A 25,739-nucleotide genomic window follows, 5' to 3' on the forward strand; every position below is an offset into this window, starting at 1 on the left:
AACCTGAGGATCCCATTGGTACCAAGCATGTCCTAGCTTATCCGAGGCTAAATAAGAGGAATGGAGTGGAATAGAGGAGTGGTGAATAATATGTTGCCGGTTTCTGTGATGCTTAAACACAGGCCAACGCATGTGGCTCACTTTGCTGAGTAACTTGTTATATAGTGACGTTGATTGCCTCACCCGCTCCCTCCCAAAGCACACACATCATTGCCACTCTTTGGTTGACACAACCGAAAAATGGAATGCATGTGTGTTAGCATCAACTGTCTGTACGTCGAAAATACTGGTCGGTAAATGTTTACAAATTAATATATTAGTTAGATTGCTAAAATAATCCTCTGATCTTCTTACAATAGTCTGGGCATTAGAGTTATACTGTGTGGCTGCTGTGCATGAAAACACTGCAGAGACTTCCTGTATGAAACCACAAAGAGAGCAGAGGGTCCTAGAGAAGTGCACGACCGAAGTGTATTGAGAGCCAATCTTTGACTGCCGACCACACCGAGGCTTAAAAAAGATCCTTCCATCTCTAGGTTAGAGGTGTGAAATCGGCTCATTTACAGTCAGTAAACAACCTGTTAAGCATAACAGGCGTTGTCGATACACTCAGGGTGGACGCTCACAGATCAGTTAATGCTGCAGGCACCGTCTATTATATAAATCACATTGTAAGTAAGTAAAACTTTATTCATATGGCACTTTTTTTTAATACAGGTTACAAAGTCCTTTATATCAACATCAGTACAGAAAGCGTACAAGCGCAAAGCGCATAAAGGAGAAAAAAAAAATCTGAAATACATACGAACACAGTGCAACACACTTGTGAACACAGAAAGCATACAGCAACCAGTCACCACCCAGATCAACCCTTGAAATGATAGAAAAGCCAAATTAAAGGACCAGTGTGTAACAATTAGGGGGATCTATTGGCAGAAATGGAATATAATATTAATAAATATTTTTTCTTTAGTGTATAATCATGTGAAAATAAGAATTGTTGTGTTTTTGTTACATTAGAATGAGACGTTTATATCAACATAGGGAGCGCCAAGATTCCTACAGTTACGTTTGACATAAGGGCCAAGTGGGCCGATACACTGAAGTAATATTTACCACATTGGCGGGTCTTGTTGTCACCCTGGCTCTAATGTTTCTGATCACACTACCACTGCTTGAAGGAGTCAGACATGCTGGGTGTTTGTAATGCCGTACCGATTGTGTCCCGCTGACTCTGAGATAGTGTTGCTGAGAGTTTGATGTGCTTAAGTTACCACAAACAAGAACCAAATAACGCATCTTGTGTGAGGGGGGAAACTTACTTTCTCTCTCTCGTATCTGAGCTCACAGGCGCCGCAGACATCACTTGTGTGTGGTCGTGTGTTTGTGCATTGTTGACTACAAGTATAGCGTGAGTGGAAATCACATCAAAGAGACCTGGTTTAACTGTAGCTGAGGGAACGTGTTTAATTGGTGCTTTGCAAGGTAAATCTTTACATTCAGTACATGGAGGTGAAATTTGACTAAATTTTCACTTCTAGTAACACAAATGAAACATGTCCAGTTCTACTGCTTTATACTGGAGTACACACATTCACTCCAGGTGTCGTCTCTCTGTCTCGTTGATCTGGTGGCCCTGTTCACCCTTACAGCAGCATAATGGAGGCTGTCTGCATCTTGGAAACCCTGGTAACAAAGTATGAAATAGTTAATTGCCATTATAGTATACGTCTCATGACTTAAAAGTATTGAAAACAGCATCACTAACATCTGTACAGTCTAATTCAAATTAAAAAATTAATTTCTACGATTGTTTTTTATTTTTTTGTATTTCAAGCGGTGGACAAAATAACAGAAACACGGCCAAAAATAATGCAATACAAAACAACAACAGCACCAACTTCAGTCTTGAGCGATGATCATCAGTCCTCACAAGGGTATGTAGTTCTTATTGCAATATATTGAACTGGATATTTTACAGGTGATACTCTCTCTTCCTCATCTCTGTTTTCTGGCTTTGAATCACTCACCTCTGCATTGGGAGCCGAGGCAGCTGGAGATCTGGCCTGAGAGTCTAGTTGTGAAAAAACAAAACAAAAAAACTTCTTTAAAATTCACTATGGTGAGAAGGCCAATTCTCATTCACTTCTTCCCTGCTCTCTTCAATATCGCATACATTGAACACGATCAAATGTAAATACTAGACCTGTCAAAGTTAACGAGATACTAATGCTTTAATGCAAATCTGTTTTAACGCCGCTGATTTCTTTAATGTGTTTAGTCTTAGCGGGCTCAGTTTTAAAATCAGAGTCAGGATTAGGATGGCATTATATGAAACTTGAAAACCTAAGGAATCCATCATTACCAACCATGTCAAACTAGCCTGTCGAGAAGGAGGTTAAATAAGGCTCCAAAGTTGGGCTAAATTTTAGCGAGGAAAAACTGGCATGGCCGTTTTCAAAGGGGTCCCTTGACCTCTGACCTCAAGATATGTGAATGAAAATGGGTTCTATGGGTACCCACGAGTCTCCCCTTTACACACATGCCCACTTTATGATAATCACATGCAGTTTGGGGCAAGTCAAAGTCAAGTCAGCACACTGACAGCTGTTGTTGCCTGTTGGGCTGCAGTTTGCCATGTTATGATTTGAGCATATTGTTTTATGCTAAATGCAGTACAGACTATTATGCTAAATGTGAACAAACATATCCCCAATATAATTAACCACTCTCAGCACATCACAGTAATATTAACACTTCTCTACTATGTCAGTATGAAACTGATTGTGAGGGTTTCTGAAAATTATTCGTCATTGTTTTGTGTTTTTAATTGATTTCCAAAAATAAATATATACAAACATTTGCATAAAGCAGCATATTTGCCCACTCCCATGTTGATAAGAATATTAAATATTTGACAAATCTCCCTTTAAGGTACATTTTGAACAGATACAAAATTTGATTAATTCGTGATTAATCACGATTAACTATGGACAATCATGCTATTAATTGTGATTAAATATTTTAATCGATTGACAGCCCTAGTAAATATCACTTTAGCCTACCTGTGCATTGGCAGCTGTTTGTCTTGTACATTGTATATGTTTTGCAAGCCAGGAAAACAACCAGGATGGTGGTGAATGCCAAAGCTCCACTCAAGAAATACACCAAGACAAGAGAGTCTTCGTCATCTGCAGATGAACATGAGGACACAGAGCTTTCAGGGTTTGTTTTTCATAAAATTTGATCAGAAAGTATCCATCACTATTTAACAAAAGAGATCGTCTTTACTAAAATGTTCCTCACCTTTGAAGTCCAGCTTGGTCCCGTTTCCAAACAGTATGTGTCCACATGAGGCAACAGCACAGTAGTAGGTCCCAACATGAGACTGGTTCAGGCTATCCACTGGCAGGTTGTAGACACAGGTGTGTGTTTTGTTGTTGGTTTTCTTCTCACACTGATCATTCCTGCCTCCATGGGTGTAAATGAGTCCTGGATGAGATTCTTCAGAGTTTCTGAACCAGTAAACACTGTGTTCTCCATCACAGGGCCCCGTGTGTACTGTACAGTTCAGAGTCACAGAGCCTCCTGGCTGGACGGTCTTAGATGCTGACTGCTGGACTAAAGCTGGGACGTTCAGACCTGAACCCTTTACGTGGACAATAGCGCCCTCCGCAAATTCGAACTGGTATGAATAGCCACTTATGCAGTAGTAAGTAGCGGAGTCTGAAAGTTGCACATATAAGATCTTCAAGTGATTTTTACCAGTGCTGGCTTCCACTTTAAAGCGTGGATCGTTCTTAAATTCACCAGTCAAAGTAGCATCTTTGTCATGCTTGAAGAATTTAGACACCAGCTGCGGTTTTTGTCCGAAAGCTTGTTTATACCAGTAAAGCATCATCACTACACTATCTTCATAGAAACATTCCAAAGTCACGTTTTCACCGATGCTGACCGATACGAAACGTAAAGGTGATGATAGTTTAGGAGCTGTCGTATCAGCTGAGGAGAAAATGGAAACAACACAATCAACTTAATACCATGACTGGGAGAATATTGTAGCACACAAAATGTATTGAAAAAACATCAGAAGAAAAAGTGACAAAATGCACTTAACAAAAGCTACAACTTACCCATTGTTCTCAAGAGCAGAAATGACAAATACAAAGCAAACATTGGAGGTGTCATCTCGTTGAAATTGCCGTGGACACTTGAGAGGATCTCTATGCGCTCTGGCTTTTCAGAGACAAGACTGTGTTTGATTGGCCAATCAGAGATGACTCTGAATGATCACATGGTCGGTGTCCCTTGATTTTTGTCTTTTGAGAAAGAATTTTCATGAAAAATGGCAGGTTATCAGGACTCATTTTGTAAATTGGATACAAAATGTATAATGTGGGCATTGTAACCTTTAGCAGTGTTAACCTGGGGGGGCACCAGAGGTTGGGCACTACGCTTCCACGATGAAGCTGTGGGTCGGGACAGCTTTGTCAGCTGTAACTGCCATAAAGTATAAGCTAGTTGGGCACACACACTGGGACTCACATGCACTAGTGCCTATTTCACACTACAAAATTTTCAAAGTCGTCAGATTGCTGTACTCTTCACTGTAACTAACTTGCTGTCTTGTAATCGGGAGTCTTTAAATTGTTGTGGTTTTCACACTACATGTCTTACCAGCGACAGGGGGTCACGCACTACAAGATCTTTCAGCTGGAGGAACTGAACGAACTGAAGTGAACTGAACAAACTGAAGTGAACTGAACAAACTGAACTGAACTGAACAAACTGAAGTGAACTGAACAAACTGAATTTCAATCGTTTGTTGTTTATTGCTAAATCTTTCAGATTTAAACCCAATGCTATAAGGGAACGTTATGTTGTTATGCACGTTATAATGTGCGCCACCCGCAGGTTTCAAGGTGGAAACCTGCTTCCAGATGGAAATTTGCGCTGCTCCGCAGGTGCGCTTGGTGGAAACCTGCACTGGTCCGCAGCCAAAGCTGGACCGAGGAGACGCACGACGGTCAAGATCAAAGTATACGCGCTACATGTAATGACCGTCATCTTTTCTTGTAAAATGTCCGGTGTAATCGATAACACCGGTGTTGTCACGAGTTTATTAACCGGTGGGGAAATTTCCTCACCGTCTCATCCCTATTGGCCGGGGGATTCTTTCATCTACCATTTCCCTTGGCCGATGAGTCAAAGTTCATTTCGGACACGGACGGTAAATGATGTGATACGATATGCAAGACACATTGATGATGTTGTCTTTGGCACGTGTTCACAAAATAGCCTGTTACCACCGGTTGCAAATGCAACACATACAGTGCGTTCCTATTATTACAGGCGACCCCTCCTCCCCCAGGTTTCACCTCAACCCGTGTCTTGCGTTCTCATTGGCTGTAGCTCGTAGCTGGAGTCCCCCTTTCCAGATATTTAGCTATGCTAGATATAAACTACACAGAGCAAAGCATGTTGACTTCATCTTGGGGCCAGAGTATACCCGCCTACCAAGACACCACTACACCACTGCCATCAGCTGTGCTAACTTTAATAATGGTTCTCCCAGTTACACAGTCCTAGTCAAGGCGTATATGAAGGTGTTCGAGGTCAGACTTGTACTATGAAGATGCTTAAAGACGCTGGCAGAGCTGAGTCAAAAATACATTCTAAAAAAACCTCTACATCCTGCTGGAAACCACCAACGCTGCTGCAATGAAAGAGATGCACAGTGAAAGCATGGGGATAAAGGTCAACAGGTCTCAGTAAAATGACGGCTTCATCTCTGCATTAACAGCAGAACACAGAGCCAAAATGCCAGTTAAACATGGTGACTTCATTTACCATGCTATTTTATAGAAGTCTTTGTCCAACTTAGGCACAGGAAGCAAAGCCTGATTACTCCGCCCTGTTCTTTGACATTCCCAACATACCTCACCAAGACCTGGTCAACTGGCCTATTCTGACAACTCTGTGACAAAAATGACTGGGACTGCAGAGAAGATCCATGTCTCTTTCATCTCTCTATGTTAAGTCCAGCAACATTATAGCCTAGCTTAGCATAAATGCTGAAAGCAAGGGGAAACAGCTAGTCTTCCAACAACCCCTAAACTGTCTTATTTACGTGTCATATTAGCTAGCAAACTAGTCAGCCGTACCTCCAAGAACCACTGGTCATATTCGATGTTGGTGCTTGAAACTGGCAAACCCAACAGGACGAGTTTTTTGATGCTACACACAGTCATTTCAACCTGCTATTTGACAATAAGGGTGTAAGAAAATATTGATACATGTATATCGCGATATTATGTTGTGCGATACTGCATTGATTCTCCAAAACACTGCATTGATTTTTAATTAACTTCTTAAAAAACTAACGGCCTATTTGACCTTCCAGAGAGGCTTCAGTTGGTTGCAATCTGCAACCTCACTGCCAGATCCTACACACTGCTCCTTTAAAGAAGTGGGTTTTTTTAGATGTTTTTTGAAAATCAACATACTCAGCTGATCTGATGAGAGGTGGGAGATTTTTCCAAACTGTGTTTGATTGGCCGACCTGATGTGACACTGTATGTCCTATTCAGGAAACCTGATCACATGTTTACTGCCATTTATAGAGCCAAGTTTTGGTTCACATACAGTACATATACAGTCACATGCAGGTCTGATCATTTATCTGCCAATAAAAAGCATCAGTAATAGTAATGTGTATTTATAAAAATGAAGAATATCTATAGACCAAGTTGATTCATAGTCCTGAAGTGCTGACTCTGAATATCTAAATATCTATCCCTATGTGATTTTAGATAATCTTTCTGAACTAAAGTTTAAAAGACTTTAAATCACCTGCCTATGAGCTTAGATCTTATTTTTATTATTATTATTACTACGAAAGGTGCTGAATTCAAATTCAGAGCATATGTACAGTATGACTGAAGGATTGCCTCCACGTGGCTCTTCAGATGGCGACGACTGAGCCGCCGCCAGCACTAAGAGTGTAAACAACGGCAACAGTGCTGACAGTGTTAACCTGGGGGGGAACCAGAGGTTGGGCGCTATGCTTCCACCAAGACGCTGTGGGTTATCATGGAAGCGTAGCGCCCAACCATATGAGTCAAGTGCAGAGCGGTGGCGATTAGCTAGCTCGTGGGGCACACACAGTGGGACTCACATGCACTAGTGCCTATTTCACACTACAAGATTTTCAATCGCGATATACACTCTCCGGCCACTTTATTAGGTACACCTTGCTAGTACCGGGTTGGACCCCCTTTTGCCTTCAGAACTGCCTTAATTCTTTGTAGCGTAGATTCAACAAGGTGTTGGAAACATTCCTCAGAGATTTTGGTCCATATTGACATTATAGCATCACGCAGTTGCTGCAGATTTGTCGACTGCACATCCATGATGCAAATCTCCCGTTCCACATCCCAAAGGTGCTCTATTGGATTGAGATCTGGTGACTGTGGAGGCCATTGGATTACAGTGAACTCATTGTCATGTTGAAGAAACCAGTTTGAGATGATTTGAGCTTTGTGACATGGTGCATTATCCTGCTGGAAGTAGTCATCAGAAGATTGGTACACTGTGGTCATAGGGGGATGGACATGGTCAGCAACAATACTCAGGTAGGCCATGGCGATTAAACAATGCTCAATTGGTACTAAGGGGCCCACAGTGTGCCAAGAAAATATCCCCCACACCATTACACCACCACCACCACAGGCATGAACCGTTGATACAAGGCAGGATGGATCCATGCTTTCATGTTGTTTACGCCAAATTCTGACCCTACCATCTGAATGTCGCAGCTGAAATCCAGACTCATCAGACCAGGCAATGTTTTTTCCAATCTTCTATTGTCCAATTTTGGTGAGCCTGTGCGAATTATTGCCTCAGTTTCCTGTTCTTAGCTGACAGGAGTGGCTCCCGGTGTGGTCTTCTGCTGTTGGAGCCCATCTGCTTCAAGGTTCGACATGTTGTGCGTTCAGAGATGGTATTCTGCATACCTTGGTTGTAACGAGTGGTTATTTGAGTTACCGTTGCCTTTCTATCATCTCCAACCACTCTGCCCATTCTCCTCTGACCTCTGACATCAACAAGGCATTTCCATCCACACAACTGCCGCTCACTGGATATTTTCTCTTTTTCGGACCATTCTCTGTAAACCCTAGAGATGGTTGTGCGTGAAAATCCCAGTAGATCAGCAGTTTTTTTTAAATACTCAGACCAGCCCGTCTGGCACCAACAACCATGCCACGTTCAAAGTCACTTAAATCCCCTTTCTTCCCCATTCTGATGCTCGGTTTGAACTTCAGCAAGTCGTCGTCACCACGTCTAGATGCCTAAATGCATTGAGTTGCTGCCATGTGATTGGCTAATTAGCTATTTGTCTTAACAAGCAATTGAACAGGTGTGCCTAATAAAGTGGCTGGTGAGTGTATATTTGATTAATCGTGCAGACCTAACGGCCGAACCTGCTATGTAAACAAGCTCGGATTACAACACACACAGGGGGAGAGCGACTTCATTCTCTGCTCAGGTAGACTTTACTCCTCCATATCTTTACACAGCACATAGTTGTTTGCTGCTATATTAATGCTCTGAATATTTAATTTAGCACCTTAAATATTAATAACAATAATATTGATAATGGTCATTTTTAAATGTCAGTTTGTGATGTTCTGATGTTTCAAAATGTGTATGCAACTAGTATATTCTATCCATTATTTTTAGTAGTACTCTAAATAGTATTTCAACTAAGTAATGTTCCGAGAATTTCCATTTATAGTATTACCAGTATTAGTATTTGTATTACTGGTATTCGTGTTATATAATATTGGGGTAATTTGGCAGTAATTTCAAATTTCAAATAGGTTACTTGCTAATTATCACCTAATTTCCTTGAAATTTGCGGACCTGTTAAATGAAGTGTTACCGTACTTATAATGCTATACTGTATCTATTAGATTTCCATTAAGAGTAGGAAGGACATCAAAGCTTTGCACTCGCTTTCTACAATACTGTATATGTGCATGGAAACTATGGTGTGATTAATATTAAGGAAAGATCCTGGTTATGCAAAACATAAAAAGAGGTTAAGGAAAGCTTGTGGATTGATTAAAAAAGGACAATATTACCAACAAGTCTTTATATTATTTTATTTTATTTAACCTTTATTCAACCAGAAGTAAAGACTCATTGAGATTAAAAATCTCTTTTTCACGAGTGTCGATAGGCAGCAGCACAGTTACAAGGTTGCAGACATAAAACAAACATAACAATTTAAAACGAAGACAAAGAGCAAATTACAGAATCATAAGGTATCGAAAAAACATTCATCAGCATTCAAAACATCTACAGCCAGATGTGCTCGCTTCCAAGTCTTTTAGAAGTACTTTAAAGACATTCAGTGAGACCAGCTCTCAGAGATTCAGGTCATTTTGTAACTGATTCCAAGAAGAGGAAGAAGCGTATACTTAAATGCCCTTTTTCCCAGTTCAGTACGGACTTTGGGGACAGTTAATAGAATTATGTCTGTATATAGATGTGAACTCCGGTCTTGTGCACAAAAATCTGATGCAATGCTGTACACGCACACCATACTCTCCGCCTCACTACGTAAAGTGCACACTTCTTCCTGCATTGGCACTGAATGTTGGCATCGGGCGTAAACCGTGAGATGTAAATATGAACAGAAATCCTAGGCCCACTGAGCTGCAACTTTTGACTGCAGACCACAAGGAAGATATACACATACATCTCATAATCTACCTCTAAATCTACACAACATTTGAAATACGACTAAATCCAGTTTTATTATAAAAGTAGAAATGAAACCTGTCCAGATCTATTGCTTTACACTGGAGTACACACATTCATCATTGGTGTTGTTCCTCGGTCTCCGTGATCTGTTGGGCAGGTTGACACTTAAAGCAGCATAATGGACGCTGTCTGCGTCTCTGTAACCCTGGTAACACAATATGTAGAAGTGGATTAGGATATCAAAATTGAAATATTCACACAACAATTGGTTGTTGAGCAATAAAAAGGTGGATTATTAAGATAAATGTCACCTCTGCATTTTCTGTGGAGGGAGCTGATAATCTTCCGCGAGACTCTGGATGTGAAACACAGAAAATGATTGTTTATTCAAAAGTTAAATTAAGTGACTACAAGCTATCAGATACAAACGGTACAACTTACCTGCACATTGGCAGCTGTTTCTCTTGTTCACCTTGTACACTGAGAGAGCCAGTATAACAACCAGGATGGTGGTGAATGCCAAAGCTCCACTCAAGAAATACACCAAGACAAGAGAGGCTTCCTCATCTATAGAGAGTCAGACACCAGAAACAGAGCTTTTATCGCTGTGTTCATTAGAGCTGGGACGGTGCACCTATCTACCGATTCCATACTATCATGATACTTGGGTGCCGATTCGATATGTATTGCGATTCCATATTATGATTTATTGTGATTTTTGTTAACTTTTTTAACACTAGACCATGACAAAAGGTTGAATCATACACTTCTAGGGACTTTTACTTCGGATAATCTCTAAATTGATTGAGTAAAAATGTTTGATTTTCAGCATGTATGTAGTCAGAGATGTCCTGAAGTCAGATATATCAGTCATTGTCATTGTTTATTAATTTATTTTTCCATCGGGGCCGTTTGAATGCATTTAACATAAATGTCAGTATATGGGTGCCCTACAGTTGTAGCGTCGGCTAATTTGAACATGAGAGTGACGACTGGCTTGACCGCACGTTACCGCAATACTACAACATTTAGCATGCAGCTTTAGTCATGATGTCTAGCTCTGCTTTTTCTGCAATGTTTGAAACCCAAAGTGGAGTTTACCACGTTGGATTTAAAATGTGAGGGTGCAGGTCGTATCCATGCGGACCCTCCACCGGTTCTGTCATTAAAAAAATCTAGTTCAAAATCTTAACAAAAGAAATCGCGATACATAAGTGAATGATCTTTTCCCCCACCCCTGGTGTTCATGTTTAGTTTGATTGGAAAGTAACCATACATAACTATACTAGAGCTAGAATGTTCCTCACCTTTAAAGTCCAGCTTGGTCCCATTTCCAAACAGTATGTGTCCACATGAGGCAACAGCACAGTAGTAGGTCCCAGCATGAGACCGGTTCAGGCTGTTCATTGGCAGGTTGTAGACACAGGTGTGTGTTTGTGTGTTGGGTTTCTTCTCACACTGATCATTCCTGCCTCCATGGGTGTAGATGAGTCCTGGATGAGATTTTTCAGAGTTTCTGAACCAGTAAACACTGTGTTCTCCATCACAGGTCCCAGTGTGTACTGTACAGTTCAGAGTCACAGAGCCTCCTGGCTGGACGGTCTCAGATGATGAATGTTGGACCAAAGTTGGGACGTTCAGACCTGAACCCTGTACGCTGACTAAAGTGCCCTCCGCAAAATGGAAGATAGCTGACACTCTAGCTGCGCAGTAGTAAATAGCTGAGTCTGATATGCACAAATCAAAAATTGTCAAGTGATTGTTACTGTTTTCCTTATCCACTGTGAAGCGTGGATTGTTCTTGAATTCATGATAAAAAGTGACTCTTGTATCATGCGTATATGACGAAGAGATCAGCCGTGGTTCCTGTCCCAGTGTTTGTTTGTACCAGTAAAGCGATGCTGGCTCACTATCTTCATAGAAACATTGCAAAGTTACACTGTTTCCAACATTAGCTGATACAAAACCTCTCTGTTGACGAACAGAAAAATTCAGACCGGTCACATGAGCTGAAGTGAAATGAGAGACGAAACAAATACACAGTTAATAATTAAATCTGACGGAATTCAGCATAATTATGACAAAAAATATATGTTTAGAAGCATTTCCATGAAGAGTTGCTAAAGAAAAGATAGAAACTGCAGTCACAAAAACACAACTCACCCATTTTCCCCAAGAGAAAACATGTGAGATAGAAGACAAACTTTAGAGATGCCATCGTGTTCAAATTGCTGTGTTAAGTGAAACAAACCTAGATCCTTTTTCCACTCATCAGAGACAAGACTGCGTTTGATTGGCCGACCTGATGTGACACTGTATGTCCTATTCAGGAAACCTGATCACATGTTTACTGCCATTTATAGAGCCAAGTTGTGGTTCACATACAGAACATATACAGTCACATTCAGGTCTGATAATTCACCTGCCAATAAAAAGCATCAGTAATAGTAATGTGTATTTATAAAGATGAAGAATATCCATAGACCGAGTTGATGCATCATCCTGAAGTGCTGACTCTGAATATCTAAATATCTATCCCTATGTGGTTTCAGATAATCTTTCTGAACTGAAGTTTAAAAGACTTTAAATCACCTGCCTACGAGCTTAGATCTTATTTGTATTATTATTATTATGAAAGGTGCTGAATTCCAAATTCAGAGCATATCCATGATTGAGGGATTGCCTCCACAGGGCTCTCAACATGGCGACCACTGAGCCGCCGTAGCGCCCAACCATATGAGCCCAGTGCGGAGCGGTGGCGATTGTCTAGCTCGTAGGGCACACACTGGGACTCACATGCACTAGTGCCTATTTCACACTTCAATGTTCCGAGAATTTACGTTAATAGTATTACCAGTATTAGTATTTGTATTACTGGTATTCATGTTATATAATATTGGGGTAATTTGGCAGTAATTTCAAATTTCAAATAGGTTACTTGCTAATTATCACCTAATTTCCTTGAAATTTGCGGACCTGTTAAATGAAGTGTTACTGTACTTATAATGCTATACTGTATCTATTAGATTTCCATTAAGAGTAGGAGGGACATCAAAGCTCTGCACTCGCTTTCTACAACATGTGTGCATGGAAACTATGGTGTAATTAATATTAGGGAAAGATCCTGGTTATGCAAAACATAAAAAGAGGTTAAGGAAAGCTTGTGGATTGATTAAAAAAGGACAATATTACCAACAAGTCTTTATATTATTTTATTTTATTTAACCTTTATTCAACCAGAAGTAAAGACTCATTGAGATTAAAAATCTCTTTTTCACGAGTGTCGATAGGCAGCAGCACAGTTACAAGGTTGCAGACATAAAACAAACATAACAATTTAAAACGAAGACAAAGAGCAAATTTCAGAATCATAAGGTATCGAAAAAACATTCATCAGCATTCACAACATCTACAGCCAGATGTGCTCACTTCCAAGTCTTTTAGAAGCACTTTAAAGACATTCAGTGAGACCAGCTCTCAAAGATTCAGGTCAATTTGTAACTGATTCCAAGAAGAGGAAGAAGCGTATACTTAAATGCCCTTTTCCCCAGTTCAGTACGGACTTTGGGGACAGTTAATAGAATTATGTCTGTATATAGATGTGAACTCCGGTCTTGTGCACAAAAATCTGATGCAATGCTGTACACGCACACCATACTCTCCGCCTCACTACTGAAGTCCACATTTCTTCCTGCATTAGCACTGAATGTTGGCATCGGGCGTAAACCGTGAGATGTAAATATGAACAGAAATCCTAGGCACACTGAGCTGCAACTTTTGACTGCAGAGCACAAGGAAGATATACACATACATCTCAAAATCTACCTTGAAATACGACTAAATCCAGTTTTATTATAAAAGTTTAAATGAAACCTGTCCAGATCTATTGCTTTACACTGGAGTACACACATTCATCATTGGTGTTGTTCCTCGGTCTCCGTGATCTGTTGGGCAGGTTGACACTTAAAGCTGCATAATGGACGCTGTCTGCGTCTCTGTAACCCTGGTAACACAATATGTAGAAGTGGATTAGGATATCAAAATTGAAATATTCACACAACAATTGGTTGTTGTGAAATAAAAAGGTGGATTATTAAGATAAATGTCACCTCTGCATTTTCTGTGGAGGGAGCTGATAATCTTCCGTGAGACTCTGGATGTGAAACACAGAAAATGATTGTTTATTCAAAAGTTAAATTAAGTGACTACAAGCTATCAGATACAAACGGTACAACTTACCTGCACATTGGCAGCTGTTTCTCTTGTTCACCTTGTACACTGAGAGAGCCAGTATAACAACCAGGATGGTGGTGAATGCCAAAGCTCCACTCAAGAAATACACCAAGACAAGAGAGGCTTCCTCATCTATAGAGAGTCAGACACCAGAAACAGAGCTTTTATCGCTGTGTTCATTAGGGCTGGGACGGTACACCTATCTCCCGATTCCATACTATCATGATACTTGGGTGCCGATTCGATATGTATTGCGATTTTACAAGCGATTTTTGTTAACTTTTTTAACACTTAACCATGGCAAAAGGATGAATCATACACTTCTAGGGGCTTTTACTTCGGAAAATCTCTAAATTGATTCATTAAAAATGTTTAATTTTCAGCATGTATATAATCATATATATCAGTCATTGTCATTATTTATTAAATTTTTTTTTACATCAGGGCCGTTTGAATGCATTCAACATAAATGTCAGTATATGGGTGCTCCACAGTTGTAGTGTCGGCTAATTTGGCCATGAGAGTGACGACTGGCTTGACCGCACGTTACCGCAATACGATAACATTTAGCATGCAGCTTTAGTCATGATGTCTAGCTCTGCTTTTGCTGCAATGTTTGAAACCCAAAGTGTTTCCATACTTTACTGGATGGGTATTGTTTACCACCTGGATATAAAAATGTGAGGGTGCAGGTCATATCATGCGGACCCTCCGCCGGTTCTGGCATTAAAAAAATCAATTTCAAAATCGTAAAAAAAAGAAATCGCGATACATAAGTGAATTGATCTTTTCCCCCACCCCTGGTGTTCATGTTTAGTTTGACTGGAAAGTAACCACGAAGAGATCAGCCGTGGTTTCTGTCCCAGTGTTTGCTTGAACCAGTAAAGCCATCCTGCCTCACTACCTTCACAGAAACATTGCAAAGTCACACTGTCTCCAACATTAGCTGATACAATACCTCTCTGTTGACGAACAGAAAAATTCAGACCGGTCACATGAGCTGAAGTGAAATGAGAGACGAAACAAATACACAGTTAATAATTAAATCTGATGGAATTCAGCATAATTATGACAAAAAATATATGTTTAGAAGCATTTCCATGAAGAGTTGCTAAAGAAAAGATAGAAACTGCAGTCACAAAAACACAACTCACCCATTTTCCCCAAGAGCAAACATGTGAGATAGAAGACAAACTTTGGAGATGCCATTGTGTTCAAATTGCTGTGTTGAGTGAAACAAACCTAGATCCTTTTTCCACTCTTCAGAAACAAGACTGCGTTTGATTGGCCGACCTGATGTGACACTGTATGTCCTATTCAGGAAACCTGATCACATGTTTACTGCCATTTATAGAGCCAAGTTGTGGTTCACATACAGAACATATACAGTCACATGCAGGTCTGATTATTCACCTGCCAATAAAAAGCATCAGTAATAATAATGTATATTTATAAAAGTGAAGAATATCTATAGACCGAGTTGATGCATCATCCTGAAGTGCTGTCTCTGAATATCTAAATATTTATCCCTATGTGGTTTTAGAGAATTTTTCTGAACTGAAGTTTAAAAGACTTTAAATCACCTGCCTACGAGCTTAGATCTTATTTGTATTATTATTATTATGAAAGGTGCTGAATTCCAAATTCACAGCATATCCATGATTGAGGGATTGCCTCCACAGGGCTCTCAACATGGCGACCACTGAGCCGCCGTAGCGCCCAACCATATGAGCCCAGTGCGGAGCGGTGGCGATTGTCTAGCTCGTAGGGCACACACTGGGACTCACATGCACTAGTGCCTATTTCACACTACAATGTTCCGAGAATTTACGTTAATAGTATTACCAGTATTAGTATTTGTATTACTGATATTCATGTTATATAATATTGGGGTAATTTGGCAGTAATTTCAAATTTCAAATAGGTTACTTGCTAATTATCACCTAATTTCCTTGAAATTTGCGGACCTGTTAAATGAAGTGTTACTGTACTTATAATGCTATACTGTATCTATTCGATTTCCATCAAGAGTAGGAGGGACATCAAAGCTCTGCACTCGCTTTCTACAACATGTGTGCATGGAAACTATGGTGTGATTAATATTAGGGAAAGATCCTGGTTATGCAAAACATAAAAAGAGGTTAAGGAAAGCTTGTGGATTGATTAAAAAAGGACAATATTACCAACAAGTCTTTATATTATTTTATTTTATTTAACCTTTATTCAACCAGAAGTAAAGACTCATTGAGATTAAAAATCTCTTTTTCACGAGTGTCGATAGGCAGCAGCACAGTTACAAGGTTGCAGACATAAAACAAACATAACAATTTAAAACGAAGACAAAGAGCAAATTACAGAATCATAAGGTATCGAAAAAACATTCATCAGCAGTCAAACTTTCTACAGCCAGATGTGCTCGCTTCCAAGTCTTTTAGAAGCACTTTAAAGACATTCAGTGAGACCAGCTCTCAAAGATTCAGGTCAATTTGTAACTGATTCCAAGAAGAGGAAGAAGCGTATACTTAAATGCCCTTTTCCCCAGTTCAGTACGGATTTTAGGGACAGTTAATAGAATTATGTCTGTATATAGATGTGAACTCCGGTCTTGTGCACAAAAATCTGATGCAATGCTGTACACGAACACCATACTCTCCGCCTCACTACGTAAAGTGCACACTTCTTCCTGCATTGGCACTGAATGTTGGCATCGGGCGTAAACCGTGAGATGTAAATATGAACAGAATTCCTAGGCACACTGAGCTGCAACTTTTGACTGCAGACCACAAGAAAGATATACACATACATCTCATAATCTACCTCTAAATCTACACAACATTTGAAATACGACTAAATCCAGTTTTATTATAAAAGTAGAAATGAAACCTGTCCAGATCTATTGCTTTACACTGGAGTACACACATTCATCATTGGTGTTGGTCCTCGGTCTCCTTGATCTGTTGGGCAGGTTGACACTTAAAGCAGCATAATGGACGCTGTCTGCGTCTCTGTAACCCTGGTAACACAATATGTAGAAGTGGATTAGGACATCAAAATTGAAATATTCACAAAACAATTGGTTGTTGTGAAATAAAAAGGTGGATTATTAAGATAAATGTCACCTCTGCATTTTCTGTGGAGGGAGCTGATAATCTTCCGCGAGACTCTGGATGTGAAACACAGAAAATGATCCTTTTATTGAAAAGTTATATTTAGTGACTACAAGCTATCAGATACAAACAGTACCACTTACCTGCACATTGGCAGTTGTTTCTCTTGTTCACCTTGTACACTGAGAGAGCCAGTATTACAACCAGGATGGTGGTGAATGCCAAAGCTCCACTCAAGAAATACACCAAGACAAGAGCGTCTTCCTCATCTATAGAGAGTCAGACACCAGAAACAGAGCTTTTATCGCTGTGTTCATTAGAGCTGGGACGATGCACCTATCTCCCGATTCAATACTATCATGATACTTGGGTGCTGATTTGATATGTATTGCGATTCTACAAATTATTTTTGTTAACTTTTTTAACACTAGACCATGACAAAAGGATGAATCATACACTTCTAGGGACTTTTACTTTGGAGAATCTCTAAATTGATTCTGTAAAAATGTTTGATTTTCAGCATGTATATAATCAGATATATCAGTCATTGTCATTATTTATTACATTTCTTTTTTTCATTGGGGCTGTTTGAATGCATTTAACATAAATGTCAGTATACTGTTGCTCTACAGTTGTAGCGTCGGCTAATTTGGCCATGAGAGTGACGGCTGGCTTGACCGCACGTTACCGCAATATGATAACATTTAGTATGCAGCTTTAGTCATGATGTCTAGCTCTGCTTATTCTGCAATGTTTGAAACCCAAAGTGTTTCCATACTTTACTGGATGTGTAGTGTTTACCACCTGGATATAAAATGTGAGGGTGCTGGTCGTATCCATGCGGACCCTCCGCTGGTTCTGGCATTAAAAAAAGCAATTTCAAAATCGTAACAAAAGAAACCCTGACACATAAGTGAATGATCTTTTCCCCCACCCCTGGTGTTCATGTTCAGTTTGATTGGAAAGTAACCATAAATAACTATACTAGAGCTAGAATGTTACTCACCTTTAAAGTCCAGCTTGGTCCCGTTTCCAAACAGTATGTGTCCACATGAGGCAACAGCACAGTAGTAGGTCCCAGCATGAGACCGGTTCAGGCTCTTTATGGGCAGGTTGTAGACACAGGTGTGTGTTTTGTTGTTGGGTTTCTTCTCACACTGATCATTCCTGTGTCCATGAGTGTAGATGAGTCCTGGATGAGATTCTTCAGAGTTTCTGTACCAGTAAACACTGTGTTGTCCATCACAGGTCCCAGTTTGTACTGTACAGTTCAGAGTCACAGAGCCTCCTTGCTGGACCGAAGCCGGGACGTTCAGACCTGAGCCTTGTACACTGACTAAAGTGCCCTCCGCAAAATACAAGACGTATGACACACTAGCTGCGCAGTAGTAAATAGCTGAGTCTGAAATGCGCAAATCCAAAATTGTCAAGTGATTGTTACTGTTTTCCTTATCCACTGTGAAGCGTGAATTGTTCTTGAATTCATGATAAAAAGTGACTCTTGTATTATACATATATGTGGAAGAGATCAGCCGTGGTTCCTGTCCCAGTGTTTGCTTGTACCAGTAAAGCCATGCTATCTCACTACCTTCATAGAAACATTGCAAAGTCACATTGTCTCCAACATTAGCTGATACAAAATCTCTCTGTTGACGAACAGAAAAATTCAGACCGATCACATGAGCTGAAGTGAAATGAGAGACAAAACAAATACACAGTTAATAATTAAATCTGATGGAATTCAGCATAATTATTATATAAAAAATATATATTAGAAGCATTTCCATGAAGAGTTGCTAAAGAAAAGATAGAAACTGCAGTCACAAAAACACAACTCACCCATTTTCCCCAAGAGCAAACATGTGAGATAGAAGACAAACTTTGGAGATGCCATCGTGTTCAAATTTCTGTGTTGAGTGAAAAGAACGTAAATGCTTTCTCCACTCTTCAGAGACAAGACTGCGTTTGATTGGCCGACCTGATGTGACACTGTATGTCCTACTTAGGAAACCTGACCACATGTTTGCTGCCATTTATAGAGCCAATTTGTGGTTCACATACACTACATATACAGTCACATGTAGGTCTGATCATTTTCCTGCCAATAAAAAGCATCATTAATAGTAATGTATATTTATAAAAATGAAGAATATCTATAGACCAAGTTGATGCATCATCCTGAAGTGCTGACTCTGAATATCTAAATATCTATCCCTATATGGTTTTAGAGAAAGTTTAAAAGACTTTAAATCACCTGCCTACGAGCTTATATCTTATTTTTATTTGTATTTTTATTATTATTATTATTATTATTATGAAACGTGGCCGTGAAATCAACGAAAGTCAGCGTCGAGCTCGCGCTTGCGCGCACTAAATAGACATGAACGAGCATCGCTCAAAACAGTGAGGCGACACACGTCAGCTAAAACCACAATACCACAATATATTTCACCTGCTTGGCAGTAATGTTAGCTGACCAGACGAAGGTCTCTCCATGAATCGATGCTGATACTAGTGTTGGCTTTGAGGCTGAAGCAGGAAGAGAAACGTTATCGCCTCCGACTGCAGCCTGAGAGAGACACCGGAACCCGGTCGGAGACAGTAACGTCTCTCTTCCTGCTTCAGCCCCGCTGCAGGAAGAGAAACGTTATCGCCTCCGACCGCAGCCGGAGAGAGACACCGGTGTGAGTGAAGGCAAGCAGGCAGAGGAGCAGAGACTTCAGCCACAGGCAAGTGCGCATATGCGAGCGCGCATGTGTCCCGACCCGGTACATTTATACGCTTAAAAAGTTACAAACAGTCCCTTTAAGCACCAGAACAATTGAGTTTCACCACTTATTGGGGTGGAAGAGGCCATCCACATTCTCTGATAAACATGGTGCCACCCAGGCTGTTCTCATTCACCAATCAGAGCTATACCTACGAAAAGTAATGCACTGTGATCGCATATTTAATCCATGTAATCATAATATAAAATACATATTAGTGAAAGCATTATGACCTGTTTAACTTCTTAACAGCCTGCCAAGATTTTTTTAATCAAAGCAAATATTTAAATAATCATAATCATTTGAACTGTGTGTTTTAATGTAAATAACCACTATAGATGACAATAGCAAAGTACAGTACAGTTCAGTGTACAGCATCCTCCCTCCCCCTAAAATAAGGCTCCCCGTAAAAGCTACGGTGTAATTCAAACACTGCAATTTGCCATGCATATGTTTTTTTTGCTAAATATATAGAACATTGAATGAAATCAGATCTAAAATGTTATTCCTTCGTTTAGCGCAGAGATTTCAAAAGTGGCAGATACAATTTCTGAGAATTTCAGACCCTGTGCCTAAACCTAAGTTGTTTCCTGTGAAGACGGAAGTTTATTTTGAAAAGACTGTATACATGTAACGTGCGGAAATTGACGCTTGACATTCGTAGGAGAATGCATGAAAAATGAGGAATAACTTTTTGTAAAACATCATACAAGCTGTTGTTTGAGGATCAATGTGCCACCAGACACTTGTGTGTGTTGAAGCCACTGGAATGAACATGCACACGCATATTGTTTCAAACTCAAGAGTGCTCCAAATTTTGATCGTTTATTTGATCACAAACAATATAAATTTCACATACAAAAACACACATATGATTCAGTTAAAAAAACAATGAGGATAGATAAAAAGTATAGAATAATCTCTATCCTAAAATCATGTGAGTGACTTTTACAGCATCGATGAATCTGAGCTTCTTAATACACTGGATAAGTCATAAAAAACATGTATTCATATGTACTAAAAATAATCTTAATGAAATTAATTAATAATTAAAGGATCATTTCAGATACATGGTGTATTTGAAAGAACAATGTGGAGACAAAAAAAATCTGTATCCCAAATAAGCACATTAGCAAAGAAGAGTGATTTATGTTTTGCTGCAGGACCACAAAGAAGCTTTAGAAGCATATTTATTTCAAACTTAGATTGACATCTATATTACACTTTAAAAGAGGCACGAAGAAAACCCTGTCTTACGCAAAAGTACAAATGTAATATGTGCGGTTCTACTGCTTGACGCTGTAGTACACACATTCACTCCAGGTCGGATCCCTCTGTCTTCTTGATCTGTTGTGCAGGTTGACACTTAAAGCATCGTTGTAGAGTGTTTCTCCGTGTTGGTAACCCTGGTAACAAAATATATACCAGCTGATCGTTATTTAGTTCTTTACAGAAATGAAAACAATATCCAGAAAACAAAGCATTGTGCAATAAAATGGTAATTTAACAGTTTTTATTCACCTTTGCATTTGTTGTGGAGGCAGCTGAAAGTCTTGCTCGAGACTCTGGTTGTGAAACAGGAAAAAGCTCTTTTATTCAAAAGCCAAATTCAGTGAAGACGAGCTGTCAAATACAAACAATAGTTACCTGTAGATTGGCAGCTGATTCTCTTGCTCATCATGCACACGGAGAAAGCCAGTAAAACACTCAGGATGGAGGCGAATGTCGAAGTTCCACTCAAGAAATACACCAAGACAAGAGAGTCCACCTCATCTGCAGAGAGACAGACTTCAGAAACATGGAGCTTTCAGCAGGTTTTTATCCTAAGTTTGTTTAGGAAGTATTTATCAGATGCAAAATACTCGGCTAGGAGAGTTACTCACCTTTAAAGTCCAGCTTGGTCCCGTTTCCAAACAGTATGTGTCCACATGAGGCAACAGCACAGTAGTAGGTCCCAGCATGAGACCGGTTCAGGCTCTTTATTGGCAGGTTGTAGACACAGGTGTGTGTTTGTGTGTTGGGTTTCTTCTCACACTGATCATTCCTGCCTCCATGGGTGTAGATGAGTCCTGGATGAGATTCTTCAGAGTTTCTGAACCAGTAAACACTGTATTCTCCATCACAGGTCCCAGTGTGTACTGTACAGTTCAGAGTCACAGAGCCTCCTGTCTGGACGGTCTCAGATGATGAATGTTGGACCAAAGCTGGGACGTTCAGACCTGAACCCTGTACACTGACTTCAATGCCCTCCATGAATTCAAAATTGTATGAATGGCTTTTTGCGCAGTAGTAAGTAGCTGAGTCCGAAATTTGCAGTTCTGTTATCTTCAAGTGATTGTTACTGTTTTCAGTATCCAATGTGAAGCGTGGATCGTTCTTGAATTCATCATGAAATTTTGCATTTTTTTCATATTTGTAGAAGGTAGAGAGGAGCCTTGGTTTCTGTCCCAGAGTCTGTTTATACCAGTAACGCCTTGCAGCAATATTACTCTCATAGGAACATTGCAAAGTTAAGTTTTCCCCAGTTTTAGCGGACACAAAACCTCTCTCTTGATTAGCAGATGAGGAGGATTTCAGATCAGTCATCTGAGCTGAAGATAGGAATAACAAAGCACTTAATGAACACATGAAAAAACATAAAGAAACATCAGAAACAATGTCATGAGGAGTGGTCATATACTTTAGAAGAGTCAAACTGCAGTCACAAAAAAAAAACTCACCCATTTTCCCCAAGAACATACATGTCAGATAGAAGACAAACTTTGGAGATGTCATCGTGTTGAAATTGTCGTGCTGAATGAAAACTAATTCTCGTTTCTCCACTTGTCACAGACAAGACTGCGTTTGATTGGCCAGCCAGAAGTGACACTGAACGTCCTATTTAGGAAACTTCATCACATGATCGCTGCCACCTACATATATAGTGTGAAATTTGGTTCACATGTTGAGAGATATATGAAGAATATAATGGTTTAAATCGCTGAAAAATCTCTGTATCCAATATATAAATATCTGTAACAAGACACAGGAATTGATGCTCAATATTTGGTATGTTTAACAAAAAGGTAACAAAAAACGATTTTGAGCAGCTCCATCCAACCATCCATACTTGATAATACACAGTATACTGATATACTCGACTCTCTTTTCGAGCTTCAGTACAGCAAAACAACACTGTACTATGTGCTGTATTCATCAAAGCAAATATTTAAATTATCAATCATTTGAATTGTGTGTTTTTATGTAAATCCCCACTATAGATGACAATAGCAAAGTACAGTACAGTACAGTGTACAGCATCCTCCCTCCCCCAAAAATAAGGCTCCCCAAAAAGCTATGGTGTAATTCGAACACTGTAATTTACCATGCATATGTTTTTTATGTAAAATATATAGAACATTGAATGAAATCAGATCTAAAATGTTATTCCTTCGTTTAGTGCAGATATTTCAAAAGTGCCAGATAGAATTTCTGAGAATTTCAGACCCTGTCCCTAAACCTAAGTTGGTTCCTGTGAAGACGGAAGTTTATTTTGAAAAGACTGTATGCATGTAACATGCGGAGATTGACGCTTGACATTCGTAGGAGAATGCACAAAAAATTAGGAATAACTTTTTGTAAGATATCATACAAGCTGTTGTGTCAGGATCAATGTGCCACTTGTGTGTGTTGAAGCCGCTAGAATGAACATGCACACGCATATTATTTCAAACTCAAGAGTGCTCCAGATTTGTATTGTTTTTTTGATCACAAACAATATAAATTTCACATACAAAAACACACATATGATTTGGTTAAAAAAACAATGAGGATGGATAAAAAGTATAGGATGATCTTGATCCTAAAAGCATGTGAGTGACTTTTACAGCATCGATGAATAAGAGCTTCTTAATACACTGGATAAGTCATAAAAAACATGTATTCATATGTACTAAAAATAATCTTAATGAAATTAATTAATAATTAAAGAATCATTTTAGATACATGGTGTATTTGCAAGAACAATGTGGAGACAAAAAAAATCTGTATCCTAAATAAGCACATTAGCAAAGAAGAGTGATTTATGTTTTGCTGCAGGACAACAAAGAAGCTTTAGAAGCATATTTATTTCAAACTTAGATTGACATCTATATTACACTTTAAAAGAGGCACGAAGAAAACCCTGTCTTACGCAAAAGTACAAATGCAATATGTGCGGTTCTACTGCTTGACGCTGTAGTACACACATTCACTCCAGGTCGGATCCCTCTGTCTTCTTGATCTGTTGTGCAGGTTGACACTTAAAGCAGCGTTGTAGAGTGTTTCTCCATGTTGGTAACCCTGGTAACAAAATATATACCAGCTGATCGTTATTTAGTTCTTTACAGAAATGAAAACAATATCCAGAAAACAAAGCATTGTGCAATACAATGGTAATTTAACAGTTTTTATTCACCTTTGCATTTGTTGTGGAGGCAGCTGAAAGTCTTGCTCGAGACTCTGGTTGTGAAACAGGAAAAAGCTCTTTTATTCAAAAGCCAAATTCAGTGAAGACGAGCTGTCAAATACAAACAATAGTTACCTGTAGATTGGCAGCTGCTTCTCTTGCTCATCATGCACACGGAGAAAGCCAGTAAAACACTCAGGATGGAGGCGAATGTCGAAGTTCCACTCAAGAAATACACCAAGACAGTAGAGTCCACCCCATCTGCAGAGAGACGGACTTCAGAAACATGGAGCTTTCAGCAGGTTTTTATCCTTAGTTTGTTTAGGAAGTACTTATCAGATGCAACAACCTCGGCTACTCACCTTTAACGTCCAGCTTGGTCCCGTTTCCAAACAGTATGTGTCCACATGAGGCAACAGCACAGTAGTAGGTCCCAGCATGAGACGTATCCAGGCTCTTTATTGGCAGGTTGTAGACACAGGTGTGTGTTTGTGTGTTGGGTTTCTTCTCACACTGATCATTCCTGCCTCCATGGGTGTAGATGAGTCCTGGATGAGATTCTTCAGAGTTTCTGTACCAGTAAACACTGTGTTCTCCATCACAGGTCCCAGTGTGTACTATACAGTTCAGAGTCACAGAGCCTCCTGGCTCGACGGTCTCAGATGCTGACTGCTGGACTAAAGCTGGGACGTTCAGACCTGAACCCTGTACACTGACTAAAGTGCCCTCCGCAAAATAGAAGGCAAGTGACTCACTAGCTGCGCAGTAGTAAATAGCTGAGTCTGAAATGCGCAAATCAAAAATTGTCAAGTGATTGTTACTGTTTTCCTTATCCACTGTGAAGCGTGGATTGTTCTTGAATTCATGATAAAAAATGGCTGTTGTATGCATATATGAGGAAGAGATGAGCCGTGGTTTCTGTCCCGGTGTTTGCATGAACCAGTAAAGCGATGCTGGCTCACTATCTTCATAGAAACATTGCAAAGTCACATTGTTTCCAACATTAGCTGATACAAAACCTCTCTGTTGACGAACAGATGAGGAAGAAATCAGACCGGTCACATGAGCTGAAGTGAAATGAGAGACGAAACAAATACACAGTTAATAATTTAATCTGATGGAATTCAGCATAATTATGACAAAAAATATATATTAGAAGCATTTCCATGAAGAGTTGCTAAAGAAAAGATAGAAACTGCAGTCACAAAAACACAACTCACCCATTTTCCCCAAGAGCAAACATGTGAGATAGAAGACAAACTTTGGAGATGCCATTGTGTTCAGATTTCTGTGTTGAGTGAAAAGAACGTAGATGCTTTCTCCACTTTTAAGAGACAAGACTGCGTTTGATTGGCCGACCTGATGTGACACTGTATGTCCTACTTAGGAAACCTGATCACATGTTTACTGTCATTTATAGAGCCAAGTTGTGGT

At 39.7% G+C, this 25,739-nt stretch overlaps 5 protein-coding genes across 6 annotated transcripts in view; 1 reads left to right on the plus strand and 4 right to left on the minus strand.

Moving 5' to 3' along the window:
• The window catches only part of LOC119482112 (prostaglandin D2 receptor 2-like), a 158,728-nt gene that overhangs the window by 73,371 nt on the left and 59,618 nt on the right, over positions 1-25,739 (plus strand). The gene's annotated exons all lie outside the window — the stretch shown is intronic.
• On the minus strand, positions 1,442-4,197 carry LOC119482127. Its single transcript, XM_037759543.1, has 5 exons — positions 4,134-4,197; positions 3,307-4,002; positions 3,066-3,191; positions 2,031-2,074; positions 1,442-1,686 (listed from the first exon to the last, which is right to left on the minus strand). Exons 1-5 carry the CDS (start codon positions 4,186-4,188, stop codon positions 1,567-1,569), a joined length of 1,041 nt encoding a protein of 346 aa, XP_037615471.1. The 5' UTR covers positions 4,189-4,197; the 3' UTR covers positions 1,442-1,566.
• On the minus strand, positions 9,243-12,140 carry LOC119482139. The gene is made up of 5 exons (XM_037759559.1): positions 11,935-12,140; positions 11,079-11,780; positions 10,213-10,338; positions 10,083-10,126; positions 9,243-9,976 (listed from the first exon to the last, which is right to left on the minus strand). The coding sequence occupies exons 1-5, from the start codon at positions 11,987-11,989 to the stop codon at positions 9,857-9,859; spliced, it is 1,047 nt and encodes a 348-aa protein (XP_037615487.1). The 5' UTR covers positions 11,990-12,140; the 3' UTR covers positions 9,243-9,856.
• Positions 16,284-19,101, minus strand: LOC119482133. Its single transcript, XM_037759551.1, has 5 exons — positions 18,951-19,101; positions 18,118-18,795; positions 17,255-17,380; positions 17,124-17,167; positions 16,284-17,017 (listed from the first exon to the last, which is right to left on the minus strand). Exons 1-5 carry the CDS (start codon positions 19,003-19,005, stop codon positions 16,898-16,900), a joined length of 1,023 nt encoding a protein of 340 aa, XP_037615479.1. The 5' UTR covers positions 19,006-19,101; the 3' UTR covers positions 16,284-16,897.
• LOC119482119 (immunoglobulin kappa light chain-like) lies at positions 21,284-25,580 on the minus strand. 2 transcript variants are annotated; one of them, XM_037759528.1, is made up of 5 exons: positions 25,526-25,580; positions 24,668-25,372; positions 24,441-24,566; positions 24,315-24,358; positions 23,887-24,199 (listed from the first exon to the last, which is right to left on the minus strand). In XM_037759528.1, the coding sequence occupies exons 1-5, from the start codon at positions 25,578-25,580 to the stop codon at positions 24,080-24,082; spliced, it is 1,050 nt and encodes a 349-aa protein (XP_037615456.1). In that variant the 3' UTR covers positions 23,887-24,079. The 2 variants fall into 2 exon arrangements, with proteins under 2 accessions (XP_037615457.1, XP_037615456.1); XM_037759529.1 differs by lacking the exons at positions 23,887-24,199; positions 24,315-24,358; positions 24,441-24,566 and adding exons at positions 21,284-21,444; positions 21,527-21,652 and having other exon boundaries at positions 25,526-25,573.

Source organism: Sebastes umbrosus, chromosome 22, assembly GCF_015220745.1.
Source record: "Sebastes umbrosus isolate fSebUmb1 chromosome 22, fSebUmb1.pri, whole genome shotgun sequence".
Lineage (NCBI taxonomy): Eukaryota > Metazoa > Chordata > Actinopteri > Perciformes > Sebastidae > Sebastes > Sebastes umbrosus.

What these genes read in the sequence shown, in the direction of transcription:
- LOC119482127 (XM_037759543.1), bottom strand. Translation starts at nt 4,188, where the DNA reads ATGACACCTCCAATGTTTGCTTTGTATTTGTCATTTCTGCTCTTGAGA. An exon ending in GACCAAGCTGGACTTCAAAG is followed by an intron (nt 3,192 to 3,306) that starts GTGAGGAACATT and finishes GTTCATCTGCAG; the next exon opens with ATGACGAAGACTCTCTTGTC. An exon ending in CCTCGGCTCCCAATGCAGAG is followed by an intron (nt 1,687 to 2,030) that starts GTGAGTGATTCA and finishes CTTTGTTACCAG; the next exon opens with GGTTTCCAAGATGCAGACAG.
- LOC119482133 (XM_037759551.1), bottom strand. Translation starts at nt 19,005, where the DNA reads ATGGCATCTCCAAAGTTTGTCTTCTATCTCACATGTTTGCTCTTGGGG. An exon ending in GACCAAGCTGGACTTTAAAG is followed by an intron (nt 17,381 to 18,117) that starts GTGAGTAACATT and finishes GACTCTCTATAG; the next exon opens with ATGAGGAAGACGCTCTTGTC. An exon ending in CCTCCACAGAAAATGCAGAG is followed by an intron (nt 17,018 to 17,123) that starts GTGACATTTATC and finishes TTGTGTTACCAG; the next exon opens with GGTTACAGAGACGCAGACAG.
- LOC119482119 (XM_037759528.1), bottom strand. Translation starts at nt 25,580, where the DNA reads ATGGCATCTCCAAAGTTTGTCTTCTATCTCACATGTTTGCTCTTGGGG. An exon ending in GACCAAGCTGGACGTTAAAG is followed by an intron (nt 24,567 to 24,667) that starts GTGAGTAGCCGA and finishes GTCTCTCTGCAG; the next exon opens with ATGGGGTGGACTCTACTGTC. An exon ending in AAGCAGCTGCCAATCTACAG is followed by an intron (nt 24,359 to 24,440) that starts GTAACTATTGTT and finishes TTTCACAACCAG; the next exon opens with AGTCTCGAGCAAGACTTTCA.
- LOC119482139 (XM_037759559.1), bottom strand. Translation starts at nt 11,989, where the DNA reads ATGGCATCTCTAAAGTTTGTCTTCTATCTCACATGTTTTCTCTTGGGG. An exon ending in GACCAAGCTGGACTTTAAAG is followed by an intron (nt 10,339 to 11,078) that starts GTGAGGAACATT and finishes GACTCTCTATAG; the next exon opens with ATGAGGAAGCCTCTCTTGTC. An exon ending in CCTCCACAGAAAATGCAGAG is followed by an intron (nt 9,977 to 10,082) that starts GTGACATTTATC and finishes TTGTGTTACCAG; the next exon opens with GGTTACAGAGACGCAGACAG.